We start from the raw sequence: 23,151 nt of genomic DNA, 5'->3' as shown, positions 1-23,151 counted from the left end.
TCATAGTTTCATATCATTAACGTCAGCATCACTCATATCCAAGACATCGATGACATACAGTATGCTACTATAATTATTTTATGTATACAATAATCGCAGATTAGCTACAATTAATCATACATCTCACGTGATAAACGTGTTATATGTAAATCTACAATAAAGTGATAAACATCATATTTTGGTACTGATCCTAATGAATATAGTCCTCTAGCGGCGTTCTGCTGCTATGGCTTCTCTCAGGCGAACATTTCTCTATTTGGCGACAGGTGAAAATGTGAGTTTCTGCTTAGCCTACTGAAATATATTCGTGAACAATTGCAAAATTAAACCTATTTAATGCCCTTTTCAAATTTGTTCAGTCATCCTTTGGGGGCTTAAAGTTTAGTAAGCAGGGTCAGACCCCCCCAAAAGCCCCTGTCGCACGCCGTGGGGAAATTGAATATTTCCCCACGGCTCTCACGTTTTTTTTTAATTTTTTTTTTTCATTTACACCTTAAATGAAAAGAGGACATTCCACGTCATTTACTCCTTCACACCAGAAAAAGAAAAAAACAACAGAGACAAAGCAACTGGGTGCGCTCTGTCGCTACTAAATTTCGGTGACATTCCCTTCACTCGAGCAGTCCGTGAACTCAGTGTGGAAGGGGCGGGGCTTAGCACGCAGCCACGCCTCCCTCTCGCACAACACTACAGAGCGAGAGAAAAGCGCTTCCCGAGCGCTCAATCCTGTCACTGTACAGACATGAACCGAGCTCAGCGAGCAATAATTAAATCAATGATTTGTATTCTTCGTTATTAACACTTAGTTTTTCTTTATCGCTCAAAGGTGCTACACTTTCCCGTCCTGTCTCCGTTCAGAAATCTTTCAATCGTTTGCACTGGATCTGTCGAGCCAGAAGATGTGCGTGGAAAGCGATGGATGTGAAATCGAGGGGTGCAGCAGTTCGGATGAGGTGCACACGCTGTCTGGAAGCATGAGCCCGACTCTTAAATCCAGTCCAGACCTGCATCCCTGCAAACCTGGGCAGAAATTCCGTGCCGCATTACTCCGATGCCGGTCTCCGCTCGTTGCCGCGGGGATTCTGAGTTTTGGAAATGTGCTCAATTACATGGACAGATACACCGTAGCAGGTAAAACCAGTATTTTCTTGGCTTATGGACGTTCGCTTTACTATCTGCCTCAGGAGAGCGAAAACCACGCTAGTCATCATTTGTATTGTTTAATGTTTCACTTACAGAGAGGCTTCCAGGTTAAAACACTGACCAGGAAAATCACAATTTAAACATTAACATAAATCAGGTGATCATTTGTGTATCTCGCTGCACACGTGCTGTGTTTTATTGAGCGGGTTAAAGACTGTCTTACTCTGTGTGATTTAATCAAACCATCCGGATCGAGAGGTAACCCCGTTGTGCTAACATGATATTGATTGGCTACTATTTTGAATGATTTTAGGTCAATCTAATCTGACCCTCTGCCTGCCAAATGAGTGAAAACCCAAATCCTCATGACAAGTGGTCCCATGTATAATTTTATGTTTATTATAAGCCCTTTTCAAATCAGTATCCACGTTACACATTAAGCTCCTGTAAACAATTATTAATGGCAATGTGCACATACAAGCTCCACACAATAATTACGCATTAGGTTCATTAGTATTGTGTGTAAATAGGCTATACAACGAGACTCAAAATCACGTTACGCATTTATCAACCCATCTGATCAATGTAAATGTAATGGACATTGTGTCCAAAAAATAATAGCCTACCTTTACGCATACCTACTTAATAATACACAGACCTCAGTTACAGCAGTAGCGATATAGACCAAAGTATATTACAGTCCAAAGTCATTTAGAGCAAAATTCTCAAGGGGCAAATTTTATATCCTTGTTTTTATCAATAGTAACCTCAGTAGCGCTCCACATAAAATGCCCTTGGTATCAGGAATCAAGTTAATCTGGAATAAAGGCAGAGCGCAGCCGCGGTCTGAGATGTTTCCATAGAAACTAGAACAGATTTAATCTACTAGTTTTTATGTTCTGTCAAATTTAGCTTCCCTCAAAATGTGCGGATTAATTCGTTTACCGAATGGGTACTCGGTGATCCGAGGGGACCTGTCAGATGCTCCAGCACACTCTGGGAGGGGTAATTTTCATGAATAACTAATGATAAACGATTAGAGATTTGGAACAAGGCAAGAGTGCGCGCTATTGGCTAGGAACGCGGGATTTAGGATAACCGTCAATACTAGATACTGCTCTTAATTCATTTCCTTCATCTTTAACTCTCTCTCTCTGTGTGTGTGTGTGTGTGTGTGTGTGTTTCTTGACAAAATAACCACACTGTAATTTTCTTAAGTTGCATAGTGAGACATGCAAACCAGGTATTTAATATGTAATTATTTGGTGGAGCTTGCAAATTAAAAATGGGTAGTGTTGTTTTTGTTTTAATTGATTGGCAGAAGACAAAACATTATTTTCAGCAATAGAAGTGTTCGCTGTGTCTGTTCTTTCCGCGCTGAACAGCGTGTTCCCTCTAGCGCGCGCTTCACAGACACTTTTGACAGAGCGAGATGCTTGAATGGCGCGCCGCTGCAGCATTTTTTTTTTTTTTAGTAACTTGGGGCTGTAGTTATTCAGCAAAACCCGGGATGCATCAAAATATACAAATGCAGGATGCGCTCTGGCAAAGAATTCCCTCATCCCTTTAAATACATGCAAAGGTGCGTTACTTTGCCAGATGGTCGCGTGTTGCATCACGCAGGCGAACAATTTAAGATGTCAGACAATAATTCATGGAGTGAAATTTGCGAGGACTTGAAAGCAGAAAATTAGCAAAGGCAACGTTATCGCCCCGTGGCGGTTTGTAGCGCTGGATACTACAGGGTTCAGCAGCATTACATAAGTCAAGCGAGCTGTGACAACATTAAGAAAAAAGATGTGTTTACGTGGGCTGTTTTATCTAATCCTGCCATCTCCAAAATCAATCCCTTTTCCTGAATAGACAGATTCATCATCCTCTTTCATAGATAAAAGTATCAATGTAAGCTAAATTCCACCCATTTATTCTCAAGTGAGGTAACAGATACACACATTTGTCTATAAAAAGGAAGATCCTTTATCATGTTGTACAACTGCTCGTTCGAAACACAGTTAATCAACCTCTTGGCTTCTAAATAAGGAGTTACATCTGAACAGAGTGAAATGGAGAAAAGATATGTGTGAGATGATGACTGCAGGGATATTGCAGCAAATTAGTCAGTTCTCAAGAGAGGAGTTGTGTAAGTGTATGTGTTTGTCAGTGAATGTTGCAGCAGCAAACTGCATGTTGTTGAGTGTAGCATCTCTTCAAGACCTCAGTTCCTGATTGACCATGCATTCTGGGATGTAGATATATGAGGATTAAGCCTCCTTCTTGAGTAAAGAGGAGAGGGTAGAGCTGACGCAGCCATCCTGCAGTGGCGTCAACCACTCTTTAGAATGAGAGAGAGCGAGAGAGAGAGAGAGAGAGAGAGAATGATCCACATGGCTGCTGAGACAGAAGCGGTTGTCCTGCTGTTCAGTCATTTGTACTGCAGTCAGACTGACATGGGCATCATATTAATGACTTTCAACAGTGGCTTGTTTGTGGGTTTTTATGTCTGTGTGTACATTAAATGGATAGTTCACCCCAAAACATAAATTATGCATGACTTCTTTTTTCTTATGTAAAACATTTTTTTTTTCATACATTGAATGTCAGTGTTGTTTGGGCTTTCAAAAATCTAAAAATAGAAAGTTATACAGGTTTTTGCAGTGACATGAGAGCAATTAAAAGATAACAGATTTTTGTTTTGGGGTGAACTATTTATTTTGGGCTAAAAGTGAGGTTAATCATCTGGACGTAATTCCTAAAGCTTGATGTTTCAAAAGTTGCAGCAATGTTGTACAAAAATGGTAAACTGATTGTGTCCACTTAAGTTTTAGAGCAGCTGTGCACTTGAGGTTGCACACACGAACTCACACACAAACAAAATAAAATCAAATGTGCATGAAGTCGTTGCTTTTAGCACCAAACAACTTCGCATAACATTCTCAGTTAGTGTCTTATAATTAATGCAGTTCCAATGACTGAAATTGGGTTTAATAAATAGTGTCACTGTGAAAACACTTCATTTGAGTTTTCTTGCTGTTTAAGTCATATTCATTTACTGCCAGTTTCACTTTTTACAAGCCGTTTTAGGCTGTGGTTGTCTTGGAATCTTATAGCATCAACCAAAGTCTCTCATCACTGTTAGCCAGAACCAAATGTTAATTCTCAAAAAAGAAGGGGAAAAAGCAGTGTGTCATTTTAGCCTTGTCGGTTTTGTGTTTATTTGATTGATGTGTATGTGTGTGAAAGGGAACAGCAAAGCTGTAATTTGGCTGTTTTCTCCACCTAAACAAAACTAGCGGGTGTGCAATTTTTATAGCAGAGGAGAGACAACCAAACCCTCATGAGGAACCGCGTAACAGAATGAAGTACACAGGAAGAAAACCATTCTATGTGCTGATTCTTTGGCAAAAAACTTTTGCTTATTACCTGACACAGGCTGTTTGGGTGTACTAAGGATGTAATATGGTCACTATAGACTCTTGTTGTGTCTTTTCGGTGGCTAGACTATCTACTATAACTCATTTCTGGCTAGTCAAAGTCATAGGAACGACTTTATCCTTCTTTGTGTTTAGCCCAAGGTGTATTTCTGCAACGTTGGGGCTGATTTTACCACTTGTTTCACTCCCTGTTGGCCAATTATATTTGTCCACTATCTATATCTGTCTCTTTCTCTCTCCAACACAGCCTCCAGTGGGACAGAGAGATCAGATTGATGGGACTGAGGTTGTGAACCATTTAGTTTGATTAAATTTGTGGTTTGGCTGTGATGGCTCATACCCAGGGAGGCTGGCTGGCAACAGTCCCTCCAGCAGACAGACTGAGCTCAACAACAGATTACGGTTAAAACAGGGATTAGGAGGCGCGGGGAATACCACAGGGATGTACAGACGGAGGCCACTTAACATTATTTGATCTAAGATCCTCCACTGAGACACCGGCCTGATGCCTGCTCTAATGAAGGCAGTTCGACTGGTAATCTGGATTATGAGGTGCAGCAGATACTGAAAGATGCAGTTTTTTCCCCCCTAAAGGCATCTGAGGTATGAGGATGTTTAATCTCAAAACAAGTGCTTAATTAAGTGTGATGGGTAATCCAGCAGCCAGAGGAGCTCTCTGAGGGAAAATGAGCATGTCTGCACATTCAGATACACAGGCTCACAGTTTATGAGGGGAAGTGGAGACTACAGTACTATACGTTTTGCTGCATTGCTTTTCTGCACTAGATGGTCCAGTCTAGCTGGCTCAGCTCTAGTTCTGCCTGGACACACTCTCTGGCAGTCCCTTCTGTAAAACACACACACTCTCTCTATCTCTCGCACTGCCATTTTCATTTGTGCCCCTTGTGGTGTGAATTGAAGGTGTGATAAGGCCTATCAGCAACAAAACAGTGTGCCGAACTGAAGGAGGTCAGCAGCAGTAGCACGTAGCACATGCACTGCACATATAATGACACCAGCAAATCTATTACATCATGTCAAAAGCTCCTATACGTTTGTTTCATCACGCAAATTCACTGCAGAAAGATGCTTGATTTTAAAGTGACTTCTGTGTGAGCTGTGCTATATACATCGTTATACTATTGACAACAGGCAATGGATGTTTTTTGGCCAAGAAATTTAGCTGAAAGTTCTGTATGTAGATTAATACTGCATATCGCAGCAGTGTATTTTCAATATACTGACAACAAACTGGGTGTCTGTATTAAAATGAAACTTGAGGTTGGCTTAGTCACTTTAGGTTTGGCTGTCGTCTCTCTCCTCTACTCGCTTGTTTTACTATGCACATAATAAAGGATTCTCAACAACAAAAGCATGAAAGTACTGGAAAAACCCTCAGTTATTGAGTTTATAAGCTTATCTCACTCTTCTGAAACCCTCATGCAGAACAAATGGCTTCCATTTCTCCTAAAGTTGATTCCCGCATGCACTGTAATTGCTTCTCATAGAAGCAGTTATAGAGCTGTTGTGTTTACCACTGATGTCTCCCTCAAACCTGAAATATAAATCCATTAAAGTTAAAAGACGATTACAAGTTAGCTCTTAATGTTGGTGTATACTGAAGAAGGCACAGAGTATTTAATATCCCCAATAACAGTGCAGTACAATATACATTAGTGTTTGAGAAATTATTGGCCTATAGTTTAATGCTCAGGGTGTTTGCTTTTTATTTAAACAAATTTTGATCTCATACTAAAGTTCTGCCATATTAAGATCTCTTCTTGGCATGTGTGTGTGTGTTTATAGGGTTGTATTTATGTGTTGCCTGTGATAGGAGTGGTTGGAATTAGACGGTACCTCTTTCTTCTTTTGACACGGTGCTTTTCATGTGGTCACAGCATCTATTACAAAAGCACAAAAAGCCATTACTGTGACAGCCGCTACTTCCCTGAAGACAGCTTGGCTTCTTAAGCCTGACCTAACCCTAGAAGTTAGGCAAGAAAGTGAGCGAAAAGAGCTTCAGTCTTCCTGAATCATTTATTTTCATTCATCTGGCTCAGCTGTTTTCTTATGAAGAGCGCACAACCATGACCGCCTTTCTGACCTCAACAATAAGGTCAGTGTATAAATATATATAGACACGAGTGGCGTTCAGCGGTACAAATTCTCATCTCGCTCCGGAGAGGCTGTATTGGGCGAAGCAGCCTGACAACTCTCAAAATAATCACTGACACAATCAAGTCTGCTAACAGCCTCTGAGAACCGGGATGTGATTTTCCCAGTTTATTTTTTAACGGGCTTGTCTTTCATTCAGCCCATGTGATGTTCATTTAATGTAGTGTGGACGACCCAAACAAGGAACAGTGTTTGTTATGTTTTTCCACCAGACGTGCTTATTTAAATGACATTGACCCTGTTGATATAATAGGTGGCCTGCTTTTAGTTCCTAGGGTGTCCAAACAGATGTGTAGTATGTGTGGGTGTTTATCTGTTTAAAGAAGGGGATTCGCCGTGATTCTCAGCCTCAACGTGTCTTTTTGATGGAGTTTGTGTCTAAGGGATTAAGGGCGGAGAGTTTGACAGACAGCTGTACAGGAGGGTGAAGGAAGAGGGGGGAGGGGTGCCTGAGGGGGGAGCGCACCTGTGGGATTTGAAGTCTCAGGTATGTCACTGTGTATTAGACCAGGACTGTTCAGAAATGTATGATTTTGAGTCTGATTTTGAGACCTTTAGGCCTGACCTCTGATCCCATGTGGCTACAACAAACAGGGGCAGAAACGTAACTATACGTATTTTATTTTGTAGTCTTAAAAAAATTAATACTTCAATTCAGCAAGGATGCATCAAATTAATCAGAAGTGCTGTTTATTTGAACTCTTTATTCATCAAAGAATCTGAAAAAAGTATCATGGTTTCCATAAAATTGTAAGCAGCTAAATAATAATAATAATAATAAACAAAATTTATTGAACTCCAACATATTAGAAATTTTTCTGAAGGACTGGCTGCTGAAAAATGTAGCTTTGCCATTTACAGAAATAGATTACATTTGAAAATGTATTCAAATATGAAACATATAATCAAATTAGTGCTGTCAAACGATTAATCGCATCTAACATAAAAGTTTTTGTTTACATAATATATGTGTGTATGCTGTGTATATTTATTATGTATATATAAATGCAAACACATGCATGTATATATTTAAGAAAAATATGTTATGTTTATTTATTAAATATATTTATATATAAAACATAAGAATATAAATATATACACACATGTAAATACTTTTAAAATATATGTGTGTGTATTTATATATACATAATAAGTACACACAATACACATACATATATGTAAACAAAAACTTTTATTTTGGATGCGATTAATCGTTTGATAGCACTAAATCAAATGTTAACAACCTATTAACATAGGTGCTACAACTGAGAGATACCGGAATCTCTAATTATGCTTGACCTGAAATCATATTTGAGTAGTTATTCCAGTTTTATGAGGGTGAATAATAGTTCTAGATAAGGCTGATAATCTGTTCTGTTTTTAGATAAGACTTCTGTGTAAATATTGACCAAATCAAATCAAAGAAGGGTCAGTAGGGTAAACTACTCTACTAAAGCTCAGCTTTGTCCCTAAAGTAAGCCTTCAGAAGCACTGGACATTGGCAGGACAAATATTTAAACTGGACTTTACTGCATGTCTGTATTTACAGAGTCTTATTGAGGAGGAAAATATGTCATCTTTCCCATTATATAATTGTGATTGAGTAAATAATCAGCCACCGGTATTATGTAACTTGTTATTTCCCAGATTTGTAGCCTAAGCGTGTGTATGTGTGACTACACAATGTAACATAATGTGAGTCTCTGTAGGATCAATAGGATCAGACCTCTGTCTGATCTATTACAGTACTATAGTGTCTATCAATGAAGGGGCCTACCAAAATATCATCTCATCAAGTCAGTGTTTGCCTGTTGAGTTTTATGTGTATTCCTGTGCCACTGAATGCCATCTTTTTATACTTGAGAACACTTGCTTTTGTTTGTCACCCCGACACGTTACATGTCAGAAACACTTTCGCTTCAGTGGGAGATCTAGCTCTGTTGTTTCAGTGTTTGTGAAGAGTAGACATCCAGGGTTTAAAGGCTCGGGTGCGCACAGAGGAACAGGCTGTGCTTTCTCAAAACCATAGGATGGACAGTCACATGTCTATGTCCTACCCTGTATATTTAAATTCCAGCGATTCTTTAACTAGACTCATTCATTTCTCAGAGCCATTCATTTAGCAGTTCTAAAAATAACCCCTTGCATACTATGGGGACAAGTATGCCTTTATGTATGCTGCTTAGTAAGCAGGGACAGACTGGTCATAGTGAGTAACGTGACTTTTCCTGGTGGCATGGTTGACTTGTGGGCCGGTCGAAACCAAATTCTCACTACTGTGTTTAATTTTAAATAAACAAATACTTTTATTCAGCGAGGATGCATTACATTGATCAAAAGGGACCGTAAAGACATTTATAATGCTATAAAAGATTTCTGCTTCAAATAAATGATGTTCAGTTCATCAAAGAATCCTGAAAAAAGTATCACAGTTTCCACAAACATATTAAGCTGGAGACTGGAGTAATGGCTGCTGAAAATTCAACTTTGTCATCACAGGAATAAATAATATTTTTAATATTATTCTGCAGGATTAGTCAAGATAGTCCACTGCTGTGCCTCAGCCACTTTATTCATTAACACAGAGGGAAAATGGCTATATGTGAACTACATAATACAGCAGGTTAAAGTTTGTGTTAGATTGACATAAGTCTGTTTTTAGGCACAGTCCATCCCTGCTATATGACAAATACTTAAAGACCTTAGTTTCCTTTAAGGATTAATTTGGTATTCGTACCAGGTAAGCCACAATAGTTTGAGTTATTTGGCCACACCAGAACATAATAATTACCCAGAACTAACGCCTAAAATACCTACGTGTGTGTGTGAGGTGTGTGTCTCCACCTCACTGATGTGGAATGTGGAGGTAGAGCTGGAATTCCACTGATGCAAAACTTGTTTTGTTTTCCCACAGTTACTTTACCTCTGATCTATAGTTACAGTCACCAGCCCACGCTACAGAAAGGTGCTTAACAATATGAAATCATTACAAAACATCTAAATTTACACAGCCAAACACGTTTTTCTATGACTCTTATAATCTTACAACCTCTTTCCTTCTTGAAGGTTTCTCTTGGGTTTCTATGGTGGAACATTTTGGTGGGCCTGCAGGATAAAATACAAATCTGAGACATACTGTCTCTCGAGAGTGTCTTGCACTGTTCTGCATTAAACTAGACCGGCAAGAAATGAGATTTATCTCTAATTCATGAAGGAGAAAGTGAAATGGATCACTGCGCTGCAGAGTCTCAGCTGTTCTCAATGAGAGTGGATGAAAATAGTGCTTTGCATAGCTAGAAAATAGATGTAATAAAAGACACTGGGACAGATAAAAATGATCAGGGGGTCTGTGTGTGATTGTGTGGGTGTGTGTCTGTGCGTTGATTGGATAGAATAGAGGTTTATGGGGCTACAGTCAATTACTCAGACTACAGTGTCCCTTGAATACATGTCACACGTGGTTCTCCTGTAGATATTGATTTCAGGCAACCCAGATCTGGCACTTACTTTGCGTTCATCACAGGGCTATGCGACATTCAGAATTGAACTGAGAATGCCTTTTGATATCGAGTTTGAAGTAAACGGATTCTAAGCACACAGACTACATCTTTCCACTAAAGGATCAGTGCCATGTGAGCCTCAGGTATAATATTCTCCCATAGCATAGTAGTAAACTCTTTCTGTCATATTTTCATAGTTGCAATTTCTTAGATCCCATTTCCTGTCATTCTGTGGGATATTACATACACTAGGAATTAATGTTGCACTAGGTGTCTCACCATAGGAGTCTACTGAGAGATCAAACAGCAGAACCCGTCCATGCTGAGTCAAGAGGGATTGATGACAACTTTCCGGCCATATAACACTTTATAGTTATTACTGTCCTCTGTAGAATTCTCTGGGGTTATGAATGCTTTATCTTCTCTGAACCAGCTTTTGACCCTATTAAGTATTAACTTGAATAAAGAATTCTTAGTAGCAAGAAGTCATGTTTATTTTAAAGTATAGCTATAAATGACCTGTACAGCATAAGTCAAAAGAGAAGGCCGTGAAACATTTATGTGTGTAGTTTTCACTCAATTGGTCATTATAACTTATTTTTTCTCTACACACATCTCTCCTACTTCCATCACTTTCAGCTGTCAGTTGTCTAAAGCTCATGGCCACTCACATAGAGCAGTATGGCTAGAGTCTAATGCTAAATTGAGCTTGAAAGAACAGCTCTCAACATAGGATTTTCAGCCCTAAGTGTGCTTGAAATGTCCAATTTAGCGCTCTCCTTTTTCCCCTCTTCCACCTCTTCCACTTTCCCCTCCAGTTTTCAGGCTCGTGACACCTCTTAACTCTCTTCTCTCTGTTTGTTGCTCAACACTGTCAATTACTGCGTTGAGAATAGCTTGGCTCGCTATGCCGTTTGAAGCTTCATTGATTAAGCTCTTCTCCTTAGACATTTTCTGAATCAAAGAGCTTCACAGATGTTTCGCCCAAAGATTGTATTTTAGTATTCAAGCACTGTCCTTTGCCACTTGCAGGTAATTCCTGAACACTTTGAGGAAGTGTCCAAATTATTCTTCTACAACTAATGACACGATTAATGCACAATAAAAATAATGTAAAGAAAATAAATTCAATTTACCATTTCAACATGTTTGTCAGAGCTAATTAATGCTGATTCACTGTAGGTTTACACTTCGAATGGGAATGGCAGTAATTAAGAAAGATAATGAAGCACTTCAGCAATTTTATTCAGGACTAATTATTATTCATGGAATCGGGCACTGTTGACGCCCCCCCCTGGGTGAGGCCCACCCCACTCCTACACAGCTCTTACAGAACAAAGAGAAGAAAAGGAGAATAAGCAAAGAGGCATAGTGAGCGAGAAAAGCCAAACCAAATCTCATTACAGGCAAAAAACAAAAAGCCCTCATAATTACAGTAATCCCTTTCTGTGTCATGTAAAAATAAAAAAATAAAAACAAAGCACCAGGATTAGGCTACAAATGAAGCACGTCTAATGTCAGTCAGAAAAACCATAAACCAGTTGGTTTACAAACCAGGCGCGACGCCATCAGAAGATGTTTAAACTGTTGGTCCAAATGGTTGGAGATGAGATTAGTATTAAGGTATAGCATGTACACTAACAGGCAGATGTTAAGGATCTCATAAAATCAAACTTGTAAGTTTTGCCCCCATTTTTCATGAGCTGAACTCAAAGATCTAAGACTTTTTCTATGAACACAAAAGGCCTGTTTCTCTCAAATATTGTTCACAAATCTGTCTAAATCTGTGTTAGTGAGCACTTTTCCTTTGCCGAGATAATCCATCCACCACACAGGTGTGGCATATCAAGATGCTGATTAGACGGCATGATTATTGCACAGGTGTGCCTTAGGCTGGCCACAATAAAAGGCCACTCTAAAATGTGCAGTTTTACTGTATGGGGGGGGTCCGAAAACCAGTCAGTATCTGGTGTGACCACCATTTTCCTCATGCAGTGAAACACATCTCCTTTGCATGGAGTTGATCAGGTTGTCCACTCCTCAATGGCTGTGCAAAGTTGCTGGATATTGGCAGGAACTGGAACACGCTGTCGTATACGCCGATCCAGAGCATCCCAAACATGATCAATGGGTGACATGTCCGGGGAGTTTGCTGGCCATGCAAGAACTGGGATGTTTTCAGCTTCCAGGAATTGTGTACAGATCCTTGCAATGTGGGGCCATGCATTATCATGCTGCAACATGAGGTGATGGTTGTGGATGAATGGCACAACAATGGGCCTTAGGATCTCATCACAGTATCTCTGTGCATTCAAAATGCCATCAATAAAATGCACCTGTGTTCGTTGTCCATAACATACGCCTGCCCATACCATAACCCCACCGCCACCATGGGCCACTCAATCCACAACGTTGACATCAGCAAACCACTCGCCCACACGACACCATAGTCTGCCATCTACCCTGTACAGTGAAAACCGGAATTCATCCGTGAAGAGAACACCTCTCCAAAGTGCCAGACGCCATCAAATGTGAGCATTTGCCCACTCAAGTCGGTTACGACGACGAACTGCACTCAGGTCGAGACCCCGATGAGGACGACGAGCATGCAGATTAGCTTCCCTGAGATTCTGACAGTTTGTGCAGAAATTCTTTGGTTATGCAAACAGATTGTTGCAGTAGCTGTCCGGGTGGCTGGTCTCAGACTAGTCTCGCGTAGCCAGACCTTCAGACTGACGGCTGAAGGTCTGGAATAGATGTCCGCTTTCATTGGCCAAGGCCCACCCATGAGGCCGTTTGACCTATAGGTCAAACAACCAATCATAGTTCGTTTCGTTTAGCGTCACGTTTCGGGGCGTGGAAATGTCGCCACAATAACAGACCAGTGTGTGAAACTCTCTGATGTATTTTAAAGATTCTATGCCGCAAACTTTAAATATTTCACATACTTTTGAAAACCCAGCGTTTAGTTGACCCTGATAAGCGTTCGTCGTCACATTTGTAAACACGACGGCTTTCTTCTTTCGCGAGGGGGTTTGGCGCCACAGCATCTTTGTTTCCCAGGGGACCGAAAATAAACGCGACACTTGCATCTCCCGGAAATCCGGTTTAATTCAACCAGTCAGATGAGGACTTCGACATTCCTGAAGTGTTTCCAGAAAAGTGTGCCATATGCATGAGACGTTTAGCCAACAGTCTGTGGGTGTGATGTCTGAGGCTGAGACTAGTCTCAGACGATCTTGGAGGTGAAGATGCTGGATGTGGAGGTCCTGGGCTGGTGTGGTTACACATGGTCTGCGGTTGTGAGGCCGGTTGGATGTACTGCCAAACTCTCTGAAACGCCTTTGGAGACGGCTTATGGTAGAGAAATGAACATTCAATTCACGGGCAACAGCTCTGATGGACATTCCTGCAGTCAGCATGCCAGTTGCACACTCCCTCAAAACTTGCGACATCTGTGGCATTGTGCTGTGTGATAAAACTACACATTTTAGAGTGGCCTTTTATTGTGGCCAGCCTAAGGCACACCTGTGCAATAATCATGCTGTCTAATCAGTCTTTTGATATGCCACACCTGTGAGGTGGGTGGATTATCTCGGCAAAGGAGAAGTGCTCACTAACATAGATTTTAGACAGATTTGTGAACAATATTTGAGAGAAATAGGCCTTTTGTGTACATAGAAAAAGTCTTAAAAATCGGGGCAAAAAGTGAAAAAAGTGTTGCGTTTATAATTTAGTTCAGTGTATCTCACCCAAATCTGAAACACACATTAACACAGAAAAGAAAACTGCTCATCAAGTGATTTTATGCAGTCTTTAGCATCAGAATCTGAGGGAAGGGAAGATAATTGAAGCCTCTGCTTGGCAGTTAATATTAGCACATAACCAACAGAATGCTATCAGATCAGGCTGATAGTAAGGGCAGCTGTAATTGCACTCCAGTGTCTGTCAGCTGCTTTCTCTCCTGCTAAATTGCTCAGTGTAGTCAGGAGCTCATTTAATGAAACAAGCTGCTCATTTAGAGCCTCTGCGTGTAATATCCACTATATAAATGTATATAGTGAACATTACTGCCAATGTTTACTGTTGCTAAACATCTATACTCATGCATCTCAGTGTCTGTGTATGTTTAAACTAGAAAACCCCTCTCTGTTTCTGTGTAGGAGTAAGTATACTGATACATTTACTGACCATACATACTCCTGATGTTGAGGGGTAACCAGTCAGCCTGGGGATTTTTCTGTGCTCCAGTGCATTCTGACCACTGCACAGCTATACGTCTGACACATTGGCTTACACTCCAGAGCATAATTCTTTTATGAATTATTAATGCACAAATACTATATGAGCTTATATCTGCAGGAGAAAACCTCTCCCTCTTTTTTCTTTTTATGTAATATTTAAAAGCATGTGATGTGGTCTAGACTAGAAGACTGACTGAAGAATCCTCGCAGTGCACAGCTTATTTACACTCTCTGGGAAAGCATTTTGGTATAAAGGAAATACCACTGAATATATTTTCTGTGCATTTGTGATTGAATATTCAAATTGTAGAATTTTTTCTGTTGTGCTCAAACTCTTCAAAACTAGTCTCAGGTCAGAAGCGCAGTGTACAAAGCAGTTCACCGACAAGCAGCACTGGCAGCCTGCCTGAGGGTGAGGCAGTAATGAGGAACTACTGGTATAAAATGGTAAGGGAATTCCAAAACACCCACACCCGCAAACGCCTGCTAAAACACCCCCCCCCCCCCCCCCCCCCCCCCTCTACTGACATCTGCATTGTGTTTATATGGACTGTGTGGTGGTTAAAGCCTGAGTGGAAAAAGCATCCATTTTGTTTGCGGGATGTGTATGGACCCGGCGGTCAGGAGCTTGCAGAGAACAGACAAGCATACTTGTGGTCAGCTCTTACCCTGCCTCTGCACTCTCGTAGGTTTGGCACAGCGCAAGAGAGCAGACATATTGCAGAGAATCTGGGAAGGGTTAACATGGGAACAGTATTTTTTCGCTTTCGCACATATGTAACTTCTGTCCCGGTGTTGTTATATCAATCCCTATGACACTTTTGAGAAGGATCACTCTTAGCTGATGAGAGAAGCAGAGAAGCAGGGGATGGGAAAGGAGGAAAGGAAAATAGAAGGAAGAGAGCTTCAGGATGTGTCAGCAGCAGTATAGTGTACCAGTGGTTTGGTAGAATGAAAAGAATGAGGGAGAGAACTTCATAACAGAGCAGAGAGGAAATTCTCTTACCGCAAAGAGCATTACACAGGATATGGAAATGTACGTTTGTACTGCAGTTTGACCTACCACACACACAGGGGCAAATTCGAAACAGTTGTGCCACTTTTGAATGCAGTACTGCAGCACAAAACCCTGCATCTTATTTACTAACCATTTGCATTCCAGTTTAACCAAGTGCTGCTCGTTTTGGGATTTTTCTCAGCACAAAAGCGGCTCATATTGTATGTAAACTAGTTACTGTATATTTATAGATTGAGCTTTTTCCCACATTGCACTAAACTGAATATCATTTAAAAGAGATGTTTGCATCGCAATTGACCATTTTATTACAGATTCCACTTTATTTACAAAAGTATTTGTCTGCTGCAATTAGCATTGAGTAAAATTGTATTTTATTTCAAAAGATACTTGTACATTTCTATTGATCATGATAGCAGCAGTTTATCAAATAGTGGGGAAGAGAACATGCATTGTTTCTAAATTCAGGTTCTAAAACCACACACACAGCACATGCAAACGGCACTATCAGCTGGTGCAATTTATTTGAAAATTGCATGCAGCAGTACAGCGCAAAACTTATTTACTAATCATTATGCAATGCAGTTTACATATATACTAAATGCTGCTGAAATGTTCTGTTTGCCTTCTTTTTAGCACATATATGGAATTCAGTTTATACATTTTATCAGCTCATGCATTCCCTCAAACCCATGACCTTGGCATTGCTAGCACCATGCTTTACTGTTTGAGCAAAAGGAATGCATACATTTATGTCTGTCTTACTACAGATTGTGCATTATTTACTAAAACTCACTATGTGTTTGGTTTGTACTAAACTGAATTGCAAATTTATGTTGATCATGGCATCATTTATTTATCAAATAATGATTAAATAATGGAGGAGAGCACTATCACGAAGCTATTTTAGACTTGGATTGTAGAGGTGAAGCGTGCTAATGAACAACACTACAGCAAATGCAATTCATTCTCAGTAAAATCCCCTCACAGAGTTCTGACTATATCAAGCTTGCTTGCCTTTCCACTCACCTCTCCTCATCTTCTCAGTTACAGTATATAGGACGGCCAGCCTCTGTTGCTATGCCTTTATCCTAACCTACTTCTCCCATCCCTGAAATAGCACCGGGGGTTGCTCAGGTCTATCATCTCTCTTTTGGGGATTGCAAAATGAGGTCTGTCCTATCACTCAATGATCCTTGTTTTCGTTCTCTCTCCCCAGACGACTAGACAGTCCTCTGGGTCTATACTGTGACGTGTATGTGTGTTTACAAAAATAAGAACAGGGTGTTGTATGCATTAATGCAGTATTCCCACCTTGATGAGCTTTCGAGTCTGGATTCAAAGAAAAATGTTTGCCATTGTTTAAGCTTCTGACAGCTGAATAGGTGATGTTTGCGTTTCAGGATTTGACCGTACTGGAATTTCAGCCGGTGAACCACTTCCTGTTTAAGTGAATAGATTGTTTTAACATGCAGACGGTTTCTCACACACAAGATATATCGCTGATATATTAGTAGGTTAGTATATCAAAACTCAAACCTTTTGGCCTTTCTTGGCATGGATGAGCTCATAGTCTTTAAGAAAACACTCAACCCAAACAAGCACTTGAACTTACAGCCTGACTTCCTCTTATCAGATCAGACAAGTATAGGTCCAAACAATGTATGCCTAAGATAGCATCACGCCGTCTTGTGTAAATCAAATGCAGGAGGGCTGCTCCTCCAGCTTCCAGGATCCATTAAACCGCTTCACTCGAATGAACTCTCCTGAGATTTGAAATAGCACTAGACGCATTAACAGAACTGATTTGCTCATCCTGACCCTCTGTGCTTTTTCAAACATGCTATTGGTCAGTCCACTCGTCAATGTCCAATGGGTCTCCTGGGGACGGCACTATAGTGAAAGCATTATATCAAAAGGCATCATTCAAATGCACTGCATCTTATATTAGCATATCGCCATTTCACTGCACCAATCAGCTGATAAGATGGAGACCCACATGAACGGGTCAATGTTTCATTAGCATTTAGGATAAAGAAACTAGTGTGCTAGAAAACAAAAGGCGCTCTTTCTCACACCACAGTCTTTTTACATTGCAGTTTTACTGTGTGATCTGTAAGCAAATGTTTATTTGAAGCTAAATTAGCGAGTTTGATTTACTTTATCACTAATCCATGACCATACATTAATATTGTATGGAATTAGCATTAGAGGCTTTTTGCACAAATGATTTGTTAAGCTAGGATTAAATGATAATAAATAAAATCATAATGTATGTTCATGTGTATATATACAGTATATATTTTTTTCTCCCATGAAGGTTTTGTCAATCCCAATACAAATATGCAAACATAAATGTATTCCATAGGTGCATTTATCTGTTATCAAGTAAAACGAGTTTATTTTAGATGATCAGATTCATTTATATAGAAAACTGATTGTATCTCAGCCAACCTTATGTGTTATGAGTTATGCTGTAATTTTACACTCTGGTCAATGGCTGCTGGTTCTCTTAGTCACTCAGTGATGTGTTTTGTATGCAATAGATCAGTCACAACAGGCAGGGCAGCATTCTTTCGCCTTCAGTATCTGTTGCGGTTTCTTCATTTTGGTAAAGCAACTGTAAAATAGGCTGCAACAAAGTGCAAAGCAGGTGACCGTATCAGCTAAACCTAGATCTTTTCCTTGTAAGAATCAGATAAAGATTTTGCTAATCAAGATAACTGCATATTTCTTCATAGTTCCTTTTTACCACCCTTATCAGGCTGACTTGACCAATCGCCAGCCGACCTTTTCCTCCTCTGTGTGTGTGTGTGTGTGTGCCAGTGCCGTGTTGCTATGGCAACACCTCAGGGCTGGTGGCATCGAGGCGAACACTAGAAGGTCGATGATTTTGCTGGTGCCATTTGGGGCATTTGCATCACCTTGTGTGGCATCGCCCACGTAGCCTACCATTTTACAGTATGATGCAACATGTAGTCAGAGCGGCAGCACCTCAAATGCTTCATGACAGCTCTCTCTGAAAAGTTTCAAGGTGTTGCCATGTTTCCCTAAACAGTGTATCTTTATCAGAGAGCCAGAAGAGAAGATAGAGAGGGAAGAATTTAGGTCAAATCACATACGGACAGTATCGCCTGCCAAACACTGAACATAATTCACTAATATGATAGTTGCTCTCATGGTCTGGTGCTGCGCTGTGCACGCACTGACCTACTAGTACCAGTCTCTTCCAGTTAAAAGTCCTTACTATATCATGTTAAATAAGAACATACTAAATCAGGTTATTACATGGTTTGCATCAATTGTGCGTGTGGGAGTTTTGGAGGGAAGAGCGTGGTGGTTGAGGTTGTGTCTTTGGCAGCCGCGAGGATGGGTAGGTGCAGTCTCAGTTGAAAGAGGAGAAACGCAGCACCATCTGGCACAGGGATTCCCCTCCCAGTGGGAGGAGTGGGAGAGGGATTGAGGGATTGAGGGATGGGGGGCAACGGAGGAGTGTGACCAAGGTAATTAGTACACTGCCTCAGATTAGACTGATGGAAAAAGGACGGGACCACCCGCTCCTGAGCATAGAGGAAGATATCTGCTCCATATCCAAATCAATATGTTTTGCTAGGAACTGAAATGAAAAATCCATCAAGTACTTCAAGTTTATCAGCAGCCTTTTAAATTGCAAGAGAGGAATTTATAGTTCATAATTAGGGATGCACGGATATAAAAAATAATTCATTTTAAATGCTGCAAGTAAATTTAAAAATGTCAACATTCTAAGGTTAAGTATGAAGAATGGATGTTCACTTTGAAAAGGGTTTCTTGATCTTTTCTGTCAGATGAATGTCTTTGACCAAAAATATTTTACTTGAAGTACAACCTGAGTTTTTAAGTTTGCATGTTCGTCGGTTAATGGTCACATGACATGCAACTGAACAAGTAAAATATTTTTTATTTAACATTTTATATTGATTTATTTAGAATTATTGGTCAATGGACTTTGACATGAACTAACAATGAACACTTTCATTAATTAACATTAACAAAGATTAATACCTGTACATTTGTAGATTTGTAGACACTGTAGATTTGACCTGTACATACATAGTTGTCTATATTATATATTGTGTTTTTGCTGCTTCGTACATTGCCTATTTGGATATTTGTATATTATTCTTTTATTATCTGTGTCCTGTCCTGTTGCTGTCTTTCTGTTGCACTGTGGAGCTTCTGATTCTGATAAATACTGTAACAAATGTATTGCTCATTGTTAGTTATTGTGGTAACACTTTAGAATAGGGACCAATTCTCACTATTAACTAGTTGCTTATTAGCATGCCTATTATTAACATATTGGCTATTTATTAGTACTTATAAAGCACATATTTTGTATAACCATATTCTACATAACAATATTCTACACCTTACTAACTATTATTAAAGGCAGGGTAAGCGATTTCTGGAAACCAATGTTGATATTTGAAATCACCAAAACAAACACACCCCTACCCCAAAAGGGTCTCGCCCCTATTTTGATAGATCCGCCCCACATATACGTAACCTACGCAACCCAGGCAACGATTAGTTGTGAGACATAAGCCGCTTTTCGACTGAAATTACAATATGTCCCAGGAACTATTTTTCCCCAAACTTTTGTTGCTTTCTGCGTTTCCATCGCGGTCTAAACTACCGAGAAGATTAGGCAAATAGTCTGGTGACTTAACGTTAGTTTGGATGGTAGTTTGGACTTCACAAGTTAGACTCAGGATTATGAACTCCAGCGGACGGAACAATGCAAGTCCGGTAATTCTGCAAAGAGCATCGTACTTGATAATGTCAGTCAGGTCGCCTTGGCTGCTGCAATCTTCCTCGCTGTATTTACAGACGAAATATATCAAACACCACTGCCTCTTTTCGTTTAATAGCCGCAGAAATGTAGTTCAGGGAACCTACATATATTACAATGAAACAAAATATTATATCAAACATTGCCTGATTTCATTTTAATTTTAACACATTAATAGAACAATAGAATAAAGCTTTTTAGACTCTTGCATTACTCCTGTTTTTGTGTAATTGCAGCTTTCGTGTTGCTGCCTTTAAATCTTCAGTCTCTCATCTCCACATTCCTTCTTTCTGATCACTTTAAAGTGAGAAATTAAGCTTCTGGAGCACTTTAACTATCTAACTCTTCTCAGACATACGCTTTGATCTTCCATTTGTGCAAAGCATACAGCATTCAGACACTTCTAAATGCAGGAGAGGCTGTAAACAGAGCCTGTGACTGACAGCCAATGAAATTAGACAAGAGCGATAGAGATCCAACATGCTTGACGTTATCTCTGATGTTCCATCTCTAAATCATTGAACAGTCTTCTACAAACAGAGGAAGAGAGAAAGACATCCGCTTCACGCACCCAGATCAAACACCTAATGCCGCTGAACCGTCTCTTAATTAACTTTTCAGCGCTGCCTGATTAATTACATCATGCTTTTTAATGTCTTGTACAAACACAGACATATAACACAGGAGTGGCTGTGAGAAATAAAAATAGCAATTTGTTTCTGTTGCTGCAGTGGCTTTAGTCATCTTCGAGTTTCGCCTCGATCGGTTCGCGGTTTCCCATCGCCACCCGTTTTGACTTGTCACTGGCACGTTGTAGCAAAGACGTACTGAGAAGAGGCACTTTGGCAGGTGCAGGCTTGTCCACACATAGTGACAAATGCAACATTCCTGTCACACGAGTCACGCCACCTGCTGGCATTCCAGTGCAGTCAGTGTCTTTCCTTACTGTCTGCAACTCAAGGTACATTCTAAGTGTGTTTCTTTCTCTTTTCTTTTTTATTCTGAGGACACACCAATGCCTTTGTTACGCTTCAGCACAACAGGAACTTTGTATTTTATTTTTGAGCATATTTTATTTAAATGTATTATATGTTTTTCAATTCATTTTTTATATTTTAATTATATTAATGAATTATTTTTCTATACTAATTAATGAATAATTTGTTTTGAAAATGTTTAAACATGCTTTTAAATATAATGTTTATCAAATACTGCATATTGTAAAGTTTAGATTCATAAATGTACTAGTTGCATTTTTTGAAAATAATGATTATAAAGTTATTTTATTTTTAATTTATTCAAAATTGTGAAGAAATTAACCAGGAAAAAAGAGCAACTTATTGTTATGGGCAGAATTTTAATATCAGTTTTGGTGAAAGATTACAATTAATGTTAATAACGTGCACCAATAACACCAGGAACATTTATTAAGAAAGTCAATAAAAAACATGCTGACTTCAAACTCAAACAGCCCAGAGTAGAAGTGAGTGTGTGTGTGTTCATCCATAGGATCCCACATAAGCCTATAATTGTTCTGTTATTGAGCATCACAAGGAAGCGTAATGAGAAACACCTGTCAATATTTTTAATTCTTAGCACAGATGTCTGCAAGTTCAGTCGCTAATAATTTCTTTAAAAAGAAACTCAAATAGTCTTAAACCTAATTGTTGCGCTTAAAGGCTAAAATTTATGTCAGAGCACAAATTCTAATGTCTCTCTGTCTCGGTTTCCCAGGTGTACTCCTTGACATACAGAAACACTTCGAGGTTGGTGACAGCGGAGCAGGCTTGTTGCAAACAGGTAAGTCTCTCATAATCCCATAATTACGTGGTTTTTGCAATCATGCAGTGTGCACACACAGACTCGCCGACTTATATCACTGACATGAGGTGGAAGAGAATACTAAAATCCATTAAGCTCCCTGCAGCCGAAGTGACAGGGTTAACAAAGGAGGGGGAAAAAATGTGAATGAGGTGCTCCAGCTCCACCTCCTTCCTCCTCAAAGCCAATGTAATTGACTGTGCTTGAAGCACTTGTTAGGGTTTAACAAAACAGAGGACTGCCACAGTTGTTTGAATTGCATGGAGACCCACCCTGCACTGTGATCTATCCATTATTCAACAGTGCAAGGACATTACATACATTTTCCAATATTTCTATTAAGGAAAAAGACCACAATAAAACTCCAGTGAGGTACATGGGAAGGTGTGAACGTTTTTCTTTTTTTTCCAGTCTGGTTGTTACAGGAAACTGTAATAGTACTGCAGTGGATGCCCAACACTGTGAGTCCACTCTCCGGTTCCTTTTAATGGGAGGAAAAGACTAGTTTATTCTGGAAAACACACAGAGCTCTTGTTAGCTTAGAGATGCTTTTGGTCTGTCGCTAATGTTTATAACGGCTAAAATTAAAAAATGACTTAAGAATTGTTCCCTCATGATATGCAGATGACAGTGAAGTGTAACACATTATGACATCATTAAAGGTTATTTGTGGTGGGCTAGGAATCAGTGGATGTATACGGAGGGAGGTGAATGAGAGGGTTCAGTGTTCAAACGGCTGGCTTGCGCTGGGTCAGGTGGGGGTTTTGGAGGCCGTTGGGTTGGGCTTCCTGAACCAGGCTGGGTCCACGTCAAGTGGCTTTTGTGAAGGAAAGTCACTGTGTGGAGGTCCTATTGGAGCAGCCCCATGAACACTAGCACACACAAACTATACTTGTGTGTATGTTTACTTGAGTGTGCAAACAGAGACACCGTCATACACGGAGGCAAGAATATACACAACAAGCACACATGCACACACACGCACACA

General features: G+C 39.9%; 1 protein-coding gene across 2 annotated transcripts in view; it reads left to right on the top strand.

The window, feature by feature from the left end:
* The first annotated feature begins 691 nt into the window (after positions 1-691).
* The window catches only part of LOC306871447 (sphingosine-1-phosphate transporter SPNS2), a 72,944-nt gene continuing 50,484 nt past the window's right edge, over positions 692-23,151 (top strand). The window contains exons 1-2 of one of the 2 annotated variants that reach the window (XM_079419387.1): positions 692-1,131; positions 22,077-22,142. In XM_079419387.1, coding sequence (XP_079275513.1) covers positions 900-1,131; positions 22,077-22,142 — 298 coding nt within the window. In that variant the 5' untranslated portion in view covers positions 692-899. Of the gene's footprint in view, positions 1,132-14,839; positions 14,941-22,076; positions 22,143-23,151 lie in introns of those variants that run through there. The other variant, XM_079419388.1, reaches the window with a different exon arrangement.

The sequence above is a fragment of the Barbus barbus genome, assembly GCF_936440315.1.
Source record: "Barbus barbus genome assembly, chromosome: 6".
In the NCBI taxonomy this organism is placed as follows: Eukaryota; Metazoa; Chordata; class Actinopteri; order Cypriniformes; family Cyprinidae; genus Barbus; species Barbus barbus.
Note: the sequence above shows the minus strand (reverse complement) of the source record. Positions and strands in the feature narration are given on the sequence as shown.